Source organism: Aspergillus steynii (genome assembly GCF_002849105.1).
Source record: "Aspergillus steynii IBT 23096 chromosome Unknown P170scaffold_4, whole genome shotgun sequence".
Taxonomy (NCBI): Eukaryota; Fungi; Ascomycota; class Eurotiomycetes; order Eurotiales; family Aspergillaceae; genus Aspergillus; species Aspergillus steynii.
In genome coordinates, this window is record NW_020194401.1 from 1,898,165 (window position 1) to 1,909,982 (window position 11,818).

The 11,818-nt window shown below is 53.0% G+C and overlaps 7 protein-coding genes across 7 annotated transcripts; 6 read left to right on the top strand and 1 right to left on the bottom strand.

The window, feature by feature from the left end:
- Positions 1-349: 349 nt before the first annotated feature.
- Positions 350-1,999, top strand: P170DRAFT_356503 (putative MFS transporter; the record flags this gene model as incomplete). The annotated part of the gene is made up of 4 exons (XM_024844153.1): positions 350-542; positions 604-704; positions 760-907; positions 954-1,999. The coding sequence occupies 4 exons, from the start codon at positions 350-352 to the stop codon at positions 1,997-1,999; spliced, it is 1,488 nt and encodes a 495-aa protein (XP_024704557.1).
- A 654-nt stretch (positions 2,000-2,653) lies between these two features.
- P170DRAFT_455956 (putative GPI anchored protein) lies at positions 2,654-3,698 on the top strand. The gene is made up of 2 exons (XM_024851583.1): positions 2,654-3,148; positions 3,220-3,698. Exons 1-2 carry the CDS (start codon positions 2,723-2,725, stop codon positions 3,493-3,495), a joined length of 702 nt encoding a protein of 233 aa, XP_024704558.1. The 5' UTR covers positions 2,654-2,722; the 3' UTR covers positions 3,496-3,698.
- A 198-nt stretch (positions 3,699-3,896) lies between these two features.
- On the top strand, positions 3,897-5,474 carry P170DRAFT_455957 (uncharacterized protein). The gene is made up of 2 exons (XM_024851584.1): positions 3,897-3,969; positions 4,034-5,474. Exons 1-2 carry the CDS (start codon positions 3,930-3,932, stop codon positions 5,386-5,388), a joined length of 1,395 nt encoding a protein of 464 aa, XP_024704559.1. The 5' UTR covers positions 3,897-3,929; the 3' UTR covers positions 5,389-5,474.
- Positions 5,475-5,783: 309 nt separating this feature from the next.
- On the top strand, positions 5,784-6,977 carry P170DRAFT_464737 (palmitoyl-(protein) hydrolase). The gene is made up of 5 exons (XM_024852271.1): positions 5,784-5,909; positions 5,972-6,074; positions 6,132-6,185; positions 6,261-6,646; positions 6,706-6,977. Exons 1-5 carry the CDS (start codon positions 5,827-5,829, stop codon positions 6,809-6,811), a joined length of 732 nt encoding a protein of 243 aa, XP_024704560.1. The 5' UTR covers positions 5,784-5,826; the 3' UTR covers positions 6,812-6,977.
- Positions 6,978-7,041: 64 nt separating this feature from the next.
- P170DRAFT_408360 (uncharacterized protein) lies at positions 7,042-8,126 on the bottom strand (the record flags this gene model as incomplete). The annotated part of the gene is made up of 4 exons (XM_024846727.1): positions 7,841-8,126; positions 7,753-7,771; positions 7,606-7,686; positions 7,042-7,541 (listed from the first exon to the last, which is right to left on the bottom strand). Exons 1-4 carry the CDS (start codon positions 7,880-7,882, stop codon positions 7,042-7,044), a joined length of 642 nt encoding a protein of 213 aa, XP_024704561.1. The 5' UTR covers positions 7,883-8,126.
- On the top strand, positions 7,937-9,558 carry P170DRAFT_408365 (putative short-chain dehydrogenase/reductase family protein). The gene is made up of 2 exons (XM_024846728.1): positions 7,937-8,574; positions 8,652-9,558. Exons 1-2 carry the CDS (start codon positions 8,397-8,399, stop codon positions 9,506-9,508), a joined length of 1,035 nt encoding a protein of 344 aa, XP_024704562.1. The 5' UTR covers positions 7,937-8,396; the 3' UTR covers positions 9,509-9,558.
- Positions 9,559-10,287: 729 nt separating this feature from the next.
- P170DRAFT_436880 (nascent polypeptide-associated complex subunit family protein) lies at positions 10,288-11,561 on the top strand. Its single transcript, XM_024849247.1, has 3 exons — positions 10,288-10,392; positions 10,978-11,151; positions 11,213-11,561. Exons 1-3 carry the CDS (start codon positions 10,347-10,349, stop codon positions 11,458-11,460), a joined length of 468 nt encoding a protein of 155 aa, XP_024704563.1. The 5' UTR covers positions 10,288-10,346; the 3' UTR covers positions 11,461-11,561.
- The last annotated feature ends 257 nt before the right edge of the window (positions 11,562-11,818 follow it).

An 11,818-nucleotide genomic window follows, 5' to 3' on the forward strand; every position in this document is an offset into this window, starting at 1 on the left:
TGCAGAATGAGATGGCAAATTGACAATAATGATGGTCGACGGAACACAACCAGGGAAAAAGGAGGGAGAAAGTCAAAGCCCCCGCATCTTTAACTCGCCGGTCTCGAATCTTGGCGCAGCCACTTTATCGCACAATTTTCTATTCGCTTATCGCTTCGTTGGACGATCATATCGCGCGATGACTCTGACACGACCGAAGCACGCATCATCTTTCTTTAGTATTCGCTGGGCCATGGACTTTGCCTGGGGACTCAACTGATGTCCTTTAGCAGCCAGGGGGAAGTTCGTTCTTGATTCTCTAGATTTGCGGCGAGTTTTGTCTTATCGGCATATTATCAATCAAATAGCCATGGAGGCCGAACGAGAGCCGAAGCACGACGTTGAGTCACCGTCGTCGGCCGACAACGCTGTGGTGTCGGGGGACACCGTTTCTGATATCTCGATGCTGGAAGAGAAGAGGGAGAAGCATTTAATACGGAAGATCGACTTGCATATTCTGCCGTTTGTGGTGCTTCTTTACCTTTTTAGCTTCTTGGACAGAGGTATGTTATTCATCGACTACTGTCCTTGTGTAGCAAATACGCATACTGACATTGATTTCAGTCAACATTGGCAATGCCAGACTGTACGGCCTAGAAGAAGACCTGGGTCTGGAAGGCAATCAGTATCAAGTGGCCGTTTCCATCTTGTTCGTCACATACTGTGTAGGCGATATCTTTTCCACCAGAATATCAGCAACGGTCTAACGATTTAGTATAGCTGTTCGAGGTGCCATCGAATCTGGTCATCAAGAAACTCACCCCCTCGCGCTACATTGCGTCAATCTCGGTAATATGGGGTATCATAGCGACCCTTACCGGCATCACTCAGAGCTACGGTGATCTGATCGCTTGTCGCGTTCTTCTCGGTTAGTAAGACCTTACTCGGTCTATGTCCGTAGCTAACAGGCCTAGGTGTTGTGGAAGCGGGTCTCTTTCCCGGTTTGATGACTTACCTTACCTTGTTCTACAGCAAGCGTGAACTTGCCCTGCGCACGGGGTATCTATTTAGTAGCGCTGCTATCGCCGGCGCATTTGGCGGTTTGTTGGCCTATGGTATAGGCTTTATGGACGGGATCAGCGGCCTCAAAGGTTGGCGATGGATCATGATCATCGAAGGCATTCCAACCGTTCTTCTCGGCGTGATCACTTGGTTCTTCCTCGCCGATGACCCCGACACGGCATATTATCTCAACGAGGAAGAAAGGGCTCTAGTCGCCCGCCGTCGGGGTCGCTACGTGGGTCAGACCGCCTCTGCGCAAAAGTTCCACTGGGCGGATGTCAAAGAGGGCGCATTGGACTGGCGCATCTACGCCTTCTGCATCGGCCAGTTCGGAGTGGACACCATGCTCTACGGCTACAGCACATTTCTTCCCACCATCATCAAGGGTATGGGATCCTGGACGGTTCCTGAGGTCCAAGCCCTCACGATCCCTTGCTATGCACTAGGTGCTTTAGTGTATTTAGCCGTTGCATGGCTCAGCGATCGCACTCAGCAACGTGCACTCTTCACCTGCATTTTCGCCGCCATTTCCGTGGTGGGGTATGGCATTCTGATCTCGGATTCCTCGTCGGGGGTGCATTATTTCGGCGCTCTACTCATTGCCTTGGGCCTCTACGTTGCCGTTGGTCTGCCACTCGCATGGCTACCCACCACGCTTCCTCGCTATGGCAAGCGCACGTTCGCCACGGGTCTGCAGCTGACATTCGGTAACGTGAGCGGGGTTATGTCGCCATTTCTGTATAAAACCAACGAAGCTCCACGATATGTTCGAGGCAATGCAGTCACTTTGTCTATGGTGGGGTTTGCGGGCGTTGTCTATGGTCTGATGTGGTTCTATTATCGCGGAAAGAACAACCGCAGAGACCGAGGCATGGAGGATTATAAAGTCGAGGGAATGACGGAGGAGGAGATTCAGGAAATGGGCGATCGGAGTCCTCGGTTCCGATACAGTCTTTGATCCATGTCTCCGAGTCAGGATGCCCAGGTTGAGGTGGTGCAAGTTTCATAAAGTGATGATTCATGAGCGGTTTGGGGGAATCTTCGCCGTCGGTCGGATTTCTCAACACAAAAGAAGACACTGAGAATTTAATCCAGCCCATTTGAATAACAGATGTCGGTTATTGCAGCTTCTGTCGGCGGAGTCCCGATATGAAATTCCCGCAAGTAAGCCCATGCAGCTACCACGAGCGAATTCACCTCCACAGCCAATTTATTCTCACGAGCAGAATACTGCAACAAACCCCACCAATTAATAACACGAAAGGCTGCCAGCGCCAGACTACCTTTTAGGGCTGAGAAGATATGAGCACATTTTCTAACCCTTTCGGGGCTAGCGGATGTGAGCAATGGTTCGGCTACAGCAGAACAGGAACTGCTTCCCAGGAAAGTATGCGCCTCTGTCCGTTGTCCCTGCCAATGGATCCAGATCTTGTGTCACCGTCATCTCAGAGGCCAATTCACCTGTAACATTATAAAACAATTAACCACCTAGTCGGGTTAGCAGCTTACTAGTAGCTTCCGCTCCTGTTCCGGGGCTACCGTATCAACCCTCTCATCTCATCTCGCAAGCTCTATATCAAGTAGCTTGGTTCGCCCTTTTCTTACGCCCTCTACTCCTCTCACTCCAGCCCAACCTTCTCTATTGTCAATACAAGGTCTACTGCACAACCCCCAAATAACAATGCAGCTCTCTCTCCTCACCTTCGCCTCCCTGGCGCCCCTCGTCGCCGCCCACTTCAAACTCAACTACCCCGAATCCCGCGGCGTCAATGAAGACAAAATGACCCAGTTCCCCTGCGGTGGGCTCTCTGCGTCTTCGGACCGCACAAAGGTCGCGCTGTCCAACGACGGCTCGGCGTATCTCCCCGTGGCCATCACGCTGGGCCACTCGCAAACGGCTGTCGAGGTCCTCCTGTCCCTGGGCGACGACCCCGGCGAGAACTACAACGTCACTCTGGTGCCGACCTTCCGCATTGAAGGCCTTGGCTCTTTCTGTATCCCCGATATTACATTCGATAAGAATACGACGGGCTTGAACCTTACCGATGGAGTGAACGCTACCGTCCAGGTGCAGAGCAATGGCGATCCGACGGGAGGGTTGTATGCTGTATGTTATTTCTTGCTCTTTACTTTTCTGTCGGCGTGAGTTCCATGCTAACCACGTACCCAATTACACAGTGTGCCGATATCCAGTTCTCCACGAGCATCAAGCAGGATCAGCCCGATTCTTGCAAGAATAACACCGGTGTCAGCGCAAAGCTGTTCCATGGCGACGCAGCCAAGCGCAACGCGAATGAGTCCACCGCCGATGGTGAAGCCCAGAGCGGCGGCTCCTCGGCGTCTGCTTCTTCGACTGGTAGCTCTCCTTCTTCGACCGGTGCTGCGGTTGCGTTGGAAACGGCTACTTGGGGGGTTCTGGGAGCCGCTGTTGTTGGGGCGATGGCTGTTTTGTAAGGATGGTTGATATTATATTGGGGTGGAGATCGGATCGATGGTGGATGGATGAGCTGTGAGAAAATGAAGAGAAAAGAAAGAACGAAAATGAATGAAGAGCGAAGATTGAAAAGGTGAAGCTTATGAGTGACGAAACTATTACTATGATGGGGCATGCTTGCATACTGACTAGCTCCTTGTATATATTTACCTGCTATCCATGCCCATAGCACGGCGTTTAGCCTTAGCATTACTACATTTCATTTATGGCATCCATTGATACCAAGAATGTTTTTGAAAAGTAAAAACCATTCCCATCGATCTACTAGAGGAAGATCACGTGGGCTGGATCCTTTAGCGAATTAGGCTGCAGCCGTTAAGTTCCAGATTTGCCGTTTCTTAATCTCTTTCGTCCTGAGGAAATCTAAATCAATTCTCCCCGCTGCATTTGGAGAATGGCCAGGACAGAACAATTCGAGAAACTGAGGCCTGTCGGTGAGCCAATCGACTCGATCCCAGTTTCCTCACACAACCCACTAACCAGCACCTCCCGGACCAGGCGGATTAGAGCAATACGCCACCGCCAGGCACCACCTGCGCTTCTTCTACAATGCCGGCGTAACCGCAACTTACACCCTGCCGAGCACCTACGCTCTCCCTGCCAAGGACTACATCTACAAGGCCTGCGCGACGCTCATCGCGCACCACCCGATCCTCTCCGCCATCCCGGTGGGCGAGGAAACGAAAGAGCCGTATTTTGCGCGTCTGCCGCAGATTGATCTCACGGGGGCGGTGTCGTTCCACCAGCGAGCGGTCGGGTTTCCGGAAGCCGAAGATGCCCAAGATGACGATTTAGAAGCCCTCTTGAAAGCCCAGCATAATCGGGCGTTTGAGCCGCCGTTGCCGTATTGGCGGCTTTGCGTGTTGGTGGATGAGAACGAGAGGCGGTTTACCGCTGCGTTTGTTTTTCATCATGCCGTTAGTGATGGGGAGTCTGGGAAGGCGTTCCATCGGACGTTCCTGCGTGCGTTGCAGGGTCTGGAGGCGCTAGGGGCCGGTGAGGTGCTGGGTATTGTGAAGCCGCCGGAGATGCCGCTTTTGCCGAGTCTGGAGCAGGCGCATCCGCTGCCTTTGTCGTGGTGGTTTGTCGCGACGACGCTGTTTAAGGTGAAGGTTTGGTCTCCGGCGCGGAATCCGGGGCTCTGGACGGGCGGGGTGATAGCCTCGTCGTTGGAGACTGACCTGCGGCATTTCGCGGTCTCGAGAGCGTCGAGTACGGCGTTGAGGGATGCTTGTCGCGAGAATGGGACGACGGTGACTGGCGCGTTGCAGACGGTTGTTGCTCGCGCGCTGTTCAAGAATCTACCGGAGACCTGTACGCAGCTTAATTGCTCCGGCGCCATGTCGACTCGGAGGTGGCATTTGGGTGTCATTACCGAGGATTCCATCGGTGACTGGGTCAATGGCTACGGCGATACGCATGATCGTGCGAATCTGGCGGGTCCCTCGTTTCCGTGGGAGGAGGCTCGACGGGCTCGCGAGACAACCGAGGGTGTGTTGAACCTGCAGGGCACGAATATGACCCCGGCGCTTTTGAAATACGTGGATGATTTCAAAGAAGAGCTCTTTCTGTCGAAGGTGGGGAGCGAGCGCGATTCGAGCTTTGAGGTCTCGAATATCGGCGCGGTCGGGTTGAAAGAGGCCCCGGATTCTTCGACGCCGCAGATGGGCCGCATGGTTTTCTCTCAGAGTGCCAATGTTACCGGCAGTGCCGTTGTGGTGTCTTCTGTCACCGGCGCAGATGGATGTCTGGTCGTCACGTTTGTGTGGCAGAAGGGGATCGTGGATGAGGATCTGATGTCATCTTTGGTTCCGGCTGTGAAGGCGGAATTGCTGAGCCTGTGTGCCAAGTGATGAGTTGGTTGGTTTGATATTGCTATTGGTTATAACCTGTACAGTATAGAGCTGTCACTTAGATACGATTAATGTTTAATATGTGTTTAATGTTTCTGAAGCTCGAGAGGGAGAATGATGAAATCTTCCAGGTCTCCACTTCTCTAGACTCCTGGCATTCTGATCGCAGCCGTAGTGACATCACCTCTCCTTGAAAGGAGATTCTGCCTGCCGCGGAGGAAGAAGAGAGTTCAAGCAACTTGATTTTCCTGTTGACCCTCAAGTTTGCCAATTGTAGTATCTAGAAAAGTAAATCCTTGTTGACAAATAAAAAATCACCGGGCGGTGAACGTCCCAACAACCTCGGCGGCAGAATAATCGCTCCCCTCCATCGTATCTCCCCTTCTTTCGTCTATCTTTCCTCCCTCCTCTACAAATCCCAGTCATTTCAAAAGCAAAATGGCATCGCGCGCACCTTATATCGTTCCGGCGCTCAAGAAGCACACCGCCACGGTGATCATGGCCCACGGCCTGGGCGACAGGTTGGTCATCAGATTAGATCTCCAGACTCCTTTTTGCGCCGGCTAAACGACAATCTACACAGCGGCGCTGGATGGATGGCCCTCGCCCAGAACTGGCGTCGCCGCGGCATGTTCGACGAAGTGGCCTTCATCTTCCCCAATGCCCCCATGATCCCGATCACAGTGGTATGCGCATTTCGACCCGGTCGCAACAGAATCAGACCCAACTGACCGCATCTATAGAACTTTGGCCTGAGCATGCCCGGGTGGTATGATATTGCCAAACTTGGTCGTGATGTAAGACTGACACCTTCGATTCACAAAGATCCTGCCTGGCTCGGACTGGACTAAGCTAACTAATCCGATGTATAGCTGGACTTCGAAGAATCCCTCGTCAACCAGGACGAACCCGGTATCCTGCGCTCCCGCGACTACTTCAACACCCTGATCAAGGAACAAATCGACCAGGGCATCAGCCCGTCTCGGATCGTGCTGGGTGGGTTCTCGCAGGGCGGTGCGATCTCCCTGTTCACGGGCATCACGAACAAGGAGAAGCTGGGCGGAGTGTTCGGTCTGTCGTGCTATTTGCTTCTCAGCGACCGCATCAAGAACTACACGCCTGAGAACTGGCCGAACCAGAAGACGCCGTTCTTCATGGGCCACGGCCTGGATGATGAGGTGGTGAAATACGAATTCGGAAAGATGTCGTCGAAGGCGTTGACGGATATGGGGTTGGATGTCACCTTCAACTCTTATCCGTAAGTTCTGCTCCTGCGTTTCATGTGTCTGGGACTGGGTTTGCTGACGAAATGTGCAGTGATTTGGGTCACTCTGCCGACCCCGAGGAGATTCAGGACCTTGAGAAGTTCCTGACGAAGACTATCCCGCCTCAGGGAGACGGCGAGACTTCGGCCGGATTATGACTTGACGAACGCAAGGGTAGCCAGGGCGGAGTTATCGGTGCAGCTCTGAAATACAGCATTGGACTGGGTATGATCGTTTTGATAGCGGCTGTTCTGCTCTCCAAGTTCCACTCTAGAGATAGAGAAGCTGTGTCGAAGAAACAATACTAAAAAATAAATATATTCCATCGTTCTAGTACCCCGATCCTAGCCATCTATCTAATCAATTCGTAAATCCCAAACCTAACAACCTACTCCCCCCTCTCCGCCCTTTCAATCGTCCTCTCAATCGCCGCAAGCATCGCATTCGTATTCTTCATATCAAACGGAATCAAATGCCTCGAGCCATGATCATAAAACTCCGCCTTGGCCGGATCACACAGGCTATACAGCAGCATACTCGACTCGTACAAATAATCCTGCTTCCCCACGATACTCGTCGTCGGGATGCTCAGCGGATACTTTTCCCCGGGCTGCAACTTGATGGCCTCCTGCCCGGAGCTTTCGAACGGCGGCGCCCCGCAGATAAACACGGCGGCCTTGAACAGCGGCGTCGAGTGGGTTTTGGCGTGTTCGACGAGCAGCGAGAACGCGAGCGCCGCACCCTGCGAGAACCCCATCACCGCGTCAAACGGCCCTTTCTTCTCGATGATCTGCATGACATGGGCGATGGCTTGGCTGAGCCCAGGGCCCGGGGGCCCGTCGCGCGAGTAGTGGTTGTAGAACGGGCCCTCGCAGATTCCCGCGAGTTCTGGATTGCGGAAGGACGTTAGTTGGGGGGGTGTTTGGTGTGAAGAACGAGTGATATATAGTACCCGGCTCTACGGGCGCTGGGACCCGTCCATCAATGTATTCGAAGTGATGGCCCTTGTCGCTGAGAGTGTGGCTTAGTCCTCCTGTGTGCGGATCGGAAGTTTAGTACATTGGGCGCAGCGAGAGAGTAGAGACTGTTACTCAGGTACCAGATTGGATCTCAAAGATCTAAGATCGAGATGAGATGTCCCCGCCATGTTAGCTTGGGTGTTACGAGGGGTTGGCCGGTTGACGTACTTCCCCGCTGGTGCCGGCGCCATGTAAGCACAGAAACCGCATTTTGATTTTGTTCTTGGGCTCGAATATTTGACAAGATGTTTAAGACGTTTGATTTTGCAGGAGCAGATCTGATATGGTCGTCGAGTTGAGGCGTGGAGAAAGAGACGCCGTTGATGATCGAGAGGTGCATGCGATGGCACGGGATCTCGCTAACCACAAGCTGCAGGCGGAAATGCTGTCACTGTCGTTGTTCATTCTTCCTGGCAATTCATCGCTGGCCTGGGAAGCGCATCATGATCGTCATTTTGCTCGACGGCATGATGCCATAGAGGATCCGGGAAGTGTTCTTCACGATAAGTGGAGATGCATCTGAACCTCGGTCGCTTTGATGAAAATCACCGTTGTTCCACTCTTGTATTCCCCTTTTTCAGGATGCCGAGAGCGGCAGCTTCATGCGCGCTGTTGACGATCGATTTTCACAAGAGACAGATAAACCATCCGATCGCAACTGACTACTCTGCATTCTAGCGTTTTCTTCTCATTCCACCTGATTTCTCTAATTAATCTTATCAGCATGTCCTACGCTTCTTTAGCTGGAACCCTCGTTTGCCATGCCTTGCGCCATCCCGGGGACTTTTACTCCAGCGTCGGGCCCACGCTTAATGAGCTGAGCTTTGGCCTGGCGGGTTCTTCCTTCGAACCGCGACGAGATATAGGCGATCTTTCGGGGAAGGTCGTCTTTATCACTGGTGGTAAGGTCCCTTTGCCCTTGGTCTGTGCGATGCACCGTCTATCTACTTGCGTTGCTAACAAAGCTCGGTCAATTCAGGAAATGCCGGCCTTGGAAAAGAAACCGTCCTCCAGCTCGCCCACCATCGTCCGTCTCGTATCTACCTGGCCGCTCGCACCGAGAGCAAAGCCCGCGATGCCATTGCCTCAATCCAGGAGATCCTCCCGGAGACCGTCGACATCAGACACATATTGCTCGACCTATCGTCCTTCGACTCCATTCGTGCAGCGGCCGAGAAATTCACCGCGGAATGCGATCGCCTCGACCTGCTGATCCTGAACGCCGGCATCATGGCCACTCCGCCCGGTGTCACTGAGGAGGGATTTGAGATCCAATTCGGAACGAACCACGTCGGACACTTTTTGCTCACGCAACTACTGCTTCCTACGCTGCAAAAGACCCTCGCCAGTGCCGTTCCTGCGCCGGACGTCAGGATCGTGACGGTCAGCTCTGTCGGACACAATGTCTCGCCATCCTTCGAGGTGATGACATCCACGTCGGCTCTGCAGGCCACAGGACCGTTCACCCGGTACGGCGCTTCCAAGGCCGCCAACGTCCTGTTTGCAGCCGAGCTCGCTCGTCGCTATCCGGAGATTCTTTCGGTCTCCCTCCACCCGGGGGTGGTGAACAGTGACTTGTACAATCACACCAAGGAAGCGGGCATGATCTCCAACATCGGCGTTCATCTCACCTTCATGGTCTCACGGGGAATCCGCACGGGGGCGTTGAACCAGCTCTGGGCAGCCACGGCGAAGAAAGAGCTACTAACTAACGGCGCGTATTATGTACCTATCGGGGTTCGCGGGTCGAGCAAGTATGCCGACGACGTGGATATGGGTCGCAAGCTCTGGGAATGGACCGAAGCTCAAATTGCCGCGGTCTCCCGACCGACATGACTGCGTAGAGATTTAGATTCCAATGAATAATGTTTACAGGGACCTGCCGGAGGATGTCCATGATGGTTCCGTAGACGGGTTACCCGATCGGGAATAAGACACCGAGTGGAGGCGAGATGGGCTGGGCAAAGGCTCAGGCACCTTCATCGGAGCCAAAGGTTCATCCAGACGAGTAGAGAGCAGAGTATCTCATCTGGAGATGCATGCAAAGCTCCCCAACGAGGGTGAGCAGCGCCTCGGAAGCGTCGTTAGGGTTTAGCCGAGCAGCCTCAATCTCCTCCACAACGAATTCGGCCGGCGATCAACCACCACCGTCGAGCTTCAGACGAAGTGAACATGATCAGACTTCCCCCGTAAGGCACAGATAGACGCATTCCCAGCGACCAAGCCCTGCCTCCATCGCCGTAATGTAAAAGAAGCACACACACCCGTAGTCCCTCAGTGTTGCAACGAGGCGGCCTCCCCACACAAACGGACATCATCAGCCACACTTTCCCACTAACAAACGGGCACCTCAACCTTCTCTCCTCTCCTCTTCCCCTCCAACTTCATCACCACCAGTTTTCGGTAGGTCTCTCTAGAACCCCCCCCTTCATTCCCATCTCCCCTTGGACCGTGTGAACTTCACTGCGACCGGGACCTCAGCCAACCCGCCGTCGTTGTTCGGAGGTTCTTCCCCCAAAGCTTGGCGCCCACACACATCGAGCCAAAAGCCTTACCGAGACTCGAGTTCCACAGATCCGGATTATTGACGTCTTGCTTCTTATCCCACCAGTTTCCTTCGACTCTCATCCACCCCCCTCCCCTTTCTCCCCTTTTACTCTCGACTACCGTCACAATGGATCAGGCTAAGTTGGCTCGGATGCAGGCTAGCGTGCGGATTGGTATGTTTTATTTTTTTCTTTTCTACGTTCTTTGGCTTTTTGTTGCGTGAGCTGCAATTTCGATGGGAGGGTTTGATTGAGAGGGGAATGATCCGACCGCAACTTTTGATTTCGATCGCGTGCGATGAGGAGTTTGGTTTCGACGAGGCTGGATTGGATAGAGGGGGAAGTCGCGATCGCTGGGACGTCAGTCAGCTCAGCTCAGTTCATTTTGAGGGGGATCGAATTGCAGGAGCTGAGCGGAGGCTGAGGCTGAGGCTTTCGACATGTTGATGGGATTTCTGCTTTTTTCGCGACTTGCAATTGTTCTTTCGATATGATGGCTAATAGCTAACCTGCGTTTCTCTGAATAGGGTACGTATATCAACTTCTTTCCTACCTTTCTCTTCCTTCCGATTCTGTCGTTTGCGATATCTCCGACCGCGAAAATACCTGAATCGTTGCATTGCACCACCGCACACATCAAATCTCCCCCGCTTAATCCTCAACCCAACTCAACCACGCTCACGATAGCAATCATGACTCGAACCACACCAATCCAACCAGCCACGACCCGATAAAGGACAAGAGCTAACGCAACGCACAGAGGCAAGGGCACTCCCCGCCGCAAGGTCAAGAAGGTCCACAAGTCGTCCGGCGCCGACGACAAGAAGCTCCAGGCCACCCTCAAGAAGATGAACGTGCAGCCCATCCAGGCCATCGAGGAGGTCAACATGTTCAAGGAGGACGGAAACGTCATCCACTTCGGTGCTCCCAAGGGTATGTCCCCAACCAACATGGATGATTCCCTCAAACGACATGTAAACTAACAATCGTGAAGTCCACGCCTCCGTCCCCTCCAACACCTTCGCCCTCTACGGCAACGGCGAGGAGAAGGAACTCACCGAGCTGGTCCCCGGCATCCTGAACCAGCTGGGCCCCGACAGCCTGGCCTCCCTGCGCAAGCTGGCCGAGAGCTACCAGAACATGCAGAAGAACCAGGCCGGCGGCGAGGGCAAGAAGGACGACGAGGAGGACGATATCCCCGATCTGGTTGAGGGCGAGAACTTCGAGAGCAATGTCGAGTAAATGTTTTTTTAGTTCACGGTTCCCTAAAAAAATTTAAAGTTCTTGTGTGATACACTCTAGTGCATGCATTGCAGTGCTTTGCAGTCATGAATGGAATGATGCCATTTTTCTGAATTATTGGTTAGTTTGTTCCCATTCCAGCTCAGCTTCGTCTGTCTGTCCCCGTATCCATGCATAGAAAAAAAAAGTAGATTGAATACAATAAAGAAGCATGAAATAAATCGAATTAGTTCCGGTGCGCCTTGACCATGCCATGAATCATATAGAACAGAAACAAGAAAACAAAAATAAAGAAATATGCCTGAAGAAAGCGAGAAGAAAAGAAACGAAAAGACCATCGAATCGGATAGTCGCAGCC

Excerpts from the sequence above, each read along its gene's own strand:
- P170DRAFT_455956 (XM_024851583.1), top strand. The coding sequence starts at position 2,723 with ATGCAGCTCTCTCTCCTCACCTTCGCCTCCCTGGCGCCCCTCGTCGCC. Across the intron at positions 3,149-3,219 it reads CGACGGGAGGGTTGTATGCT|TGTGCCGATATCCAGTTCTC; the intron begins GTATGTTATTTC and ends CCAATTACACAG.
- P170DRAFT_455957 (XM_024851584.1), top strand. The coding sequence starts at position 3,930 with ATGGCCAGGACAGAACAATTCGAGAAACTGAGGCCTGTCG. Across the intron at positions 3,970-4,033 it reads CGAGAAACTGAGGCCTGTCG|GCGGATTAGAGCAATACGCC; the intron begins GTGAGCCAATCG and ends CTCCCGGACCAG.
- P170DRAFT_464737 (XM_024852271.1), top strand. The coding sequence starts at position 5,827 with ATGGCATCGCGCGCACCTTATATCGTTCCGGCGCTCAAGAAGCACACC. Across the intron at positions 6,075-6,131 it reads CCATGATCCCGATCACAGTG|AACTTTGGCCTGAGCATGCC; the intron begins GTATGCGCATTT and ends CCGCATCTATAG. Across the intron at positions 6,647-6,705 it reads GTCACCTTCAACTCTTATCC|TGATTTGGGTCACTCTGCCG; the intron begins GTAAGTTCTGCT and ends CGAAATGTGCAG.
- P170DRAFT_408365 (XM_024846728.1), top strand. The coding sequence starts at position 8,397 with ATGTCCTACGCTTCTTTAGCTGGAACCCTCGTTTGCCATGCCTTGCGC. Across the intron at positions 8,575-8,651 it reads GGTCGTCTTTATCACTGGTG|GAAATGCCGGCCTTGGAAAA; the intron begins GTAAGGTCCCTT and ends CGGTCAATTCAG.
- P170DRAFT_436880 (XM_024849247.1), top strand. The coding sequence starts at position 10,347 with ATGGATCAGGCTAAGTTGGCTCGGATGCAGGCTAGCGTGCGGATTG. Across the intron at positions 10,393-10,977 it reads GCAGGCTAGCGTGCGGATTG|GAGGCAAGGGCACTCCCCGC; the intron begins GTATGTTTTATT and ends ACGCAACGCACA. Across the intron at positions 11,152-11,212 it reads CCACTTCGGTGCTCCCAAGG|TCCACGCCTCCGTCCCCTCC; the intron begins GTATGTCCCCAA and ends ACAATCGTGAAG.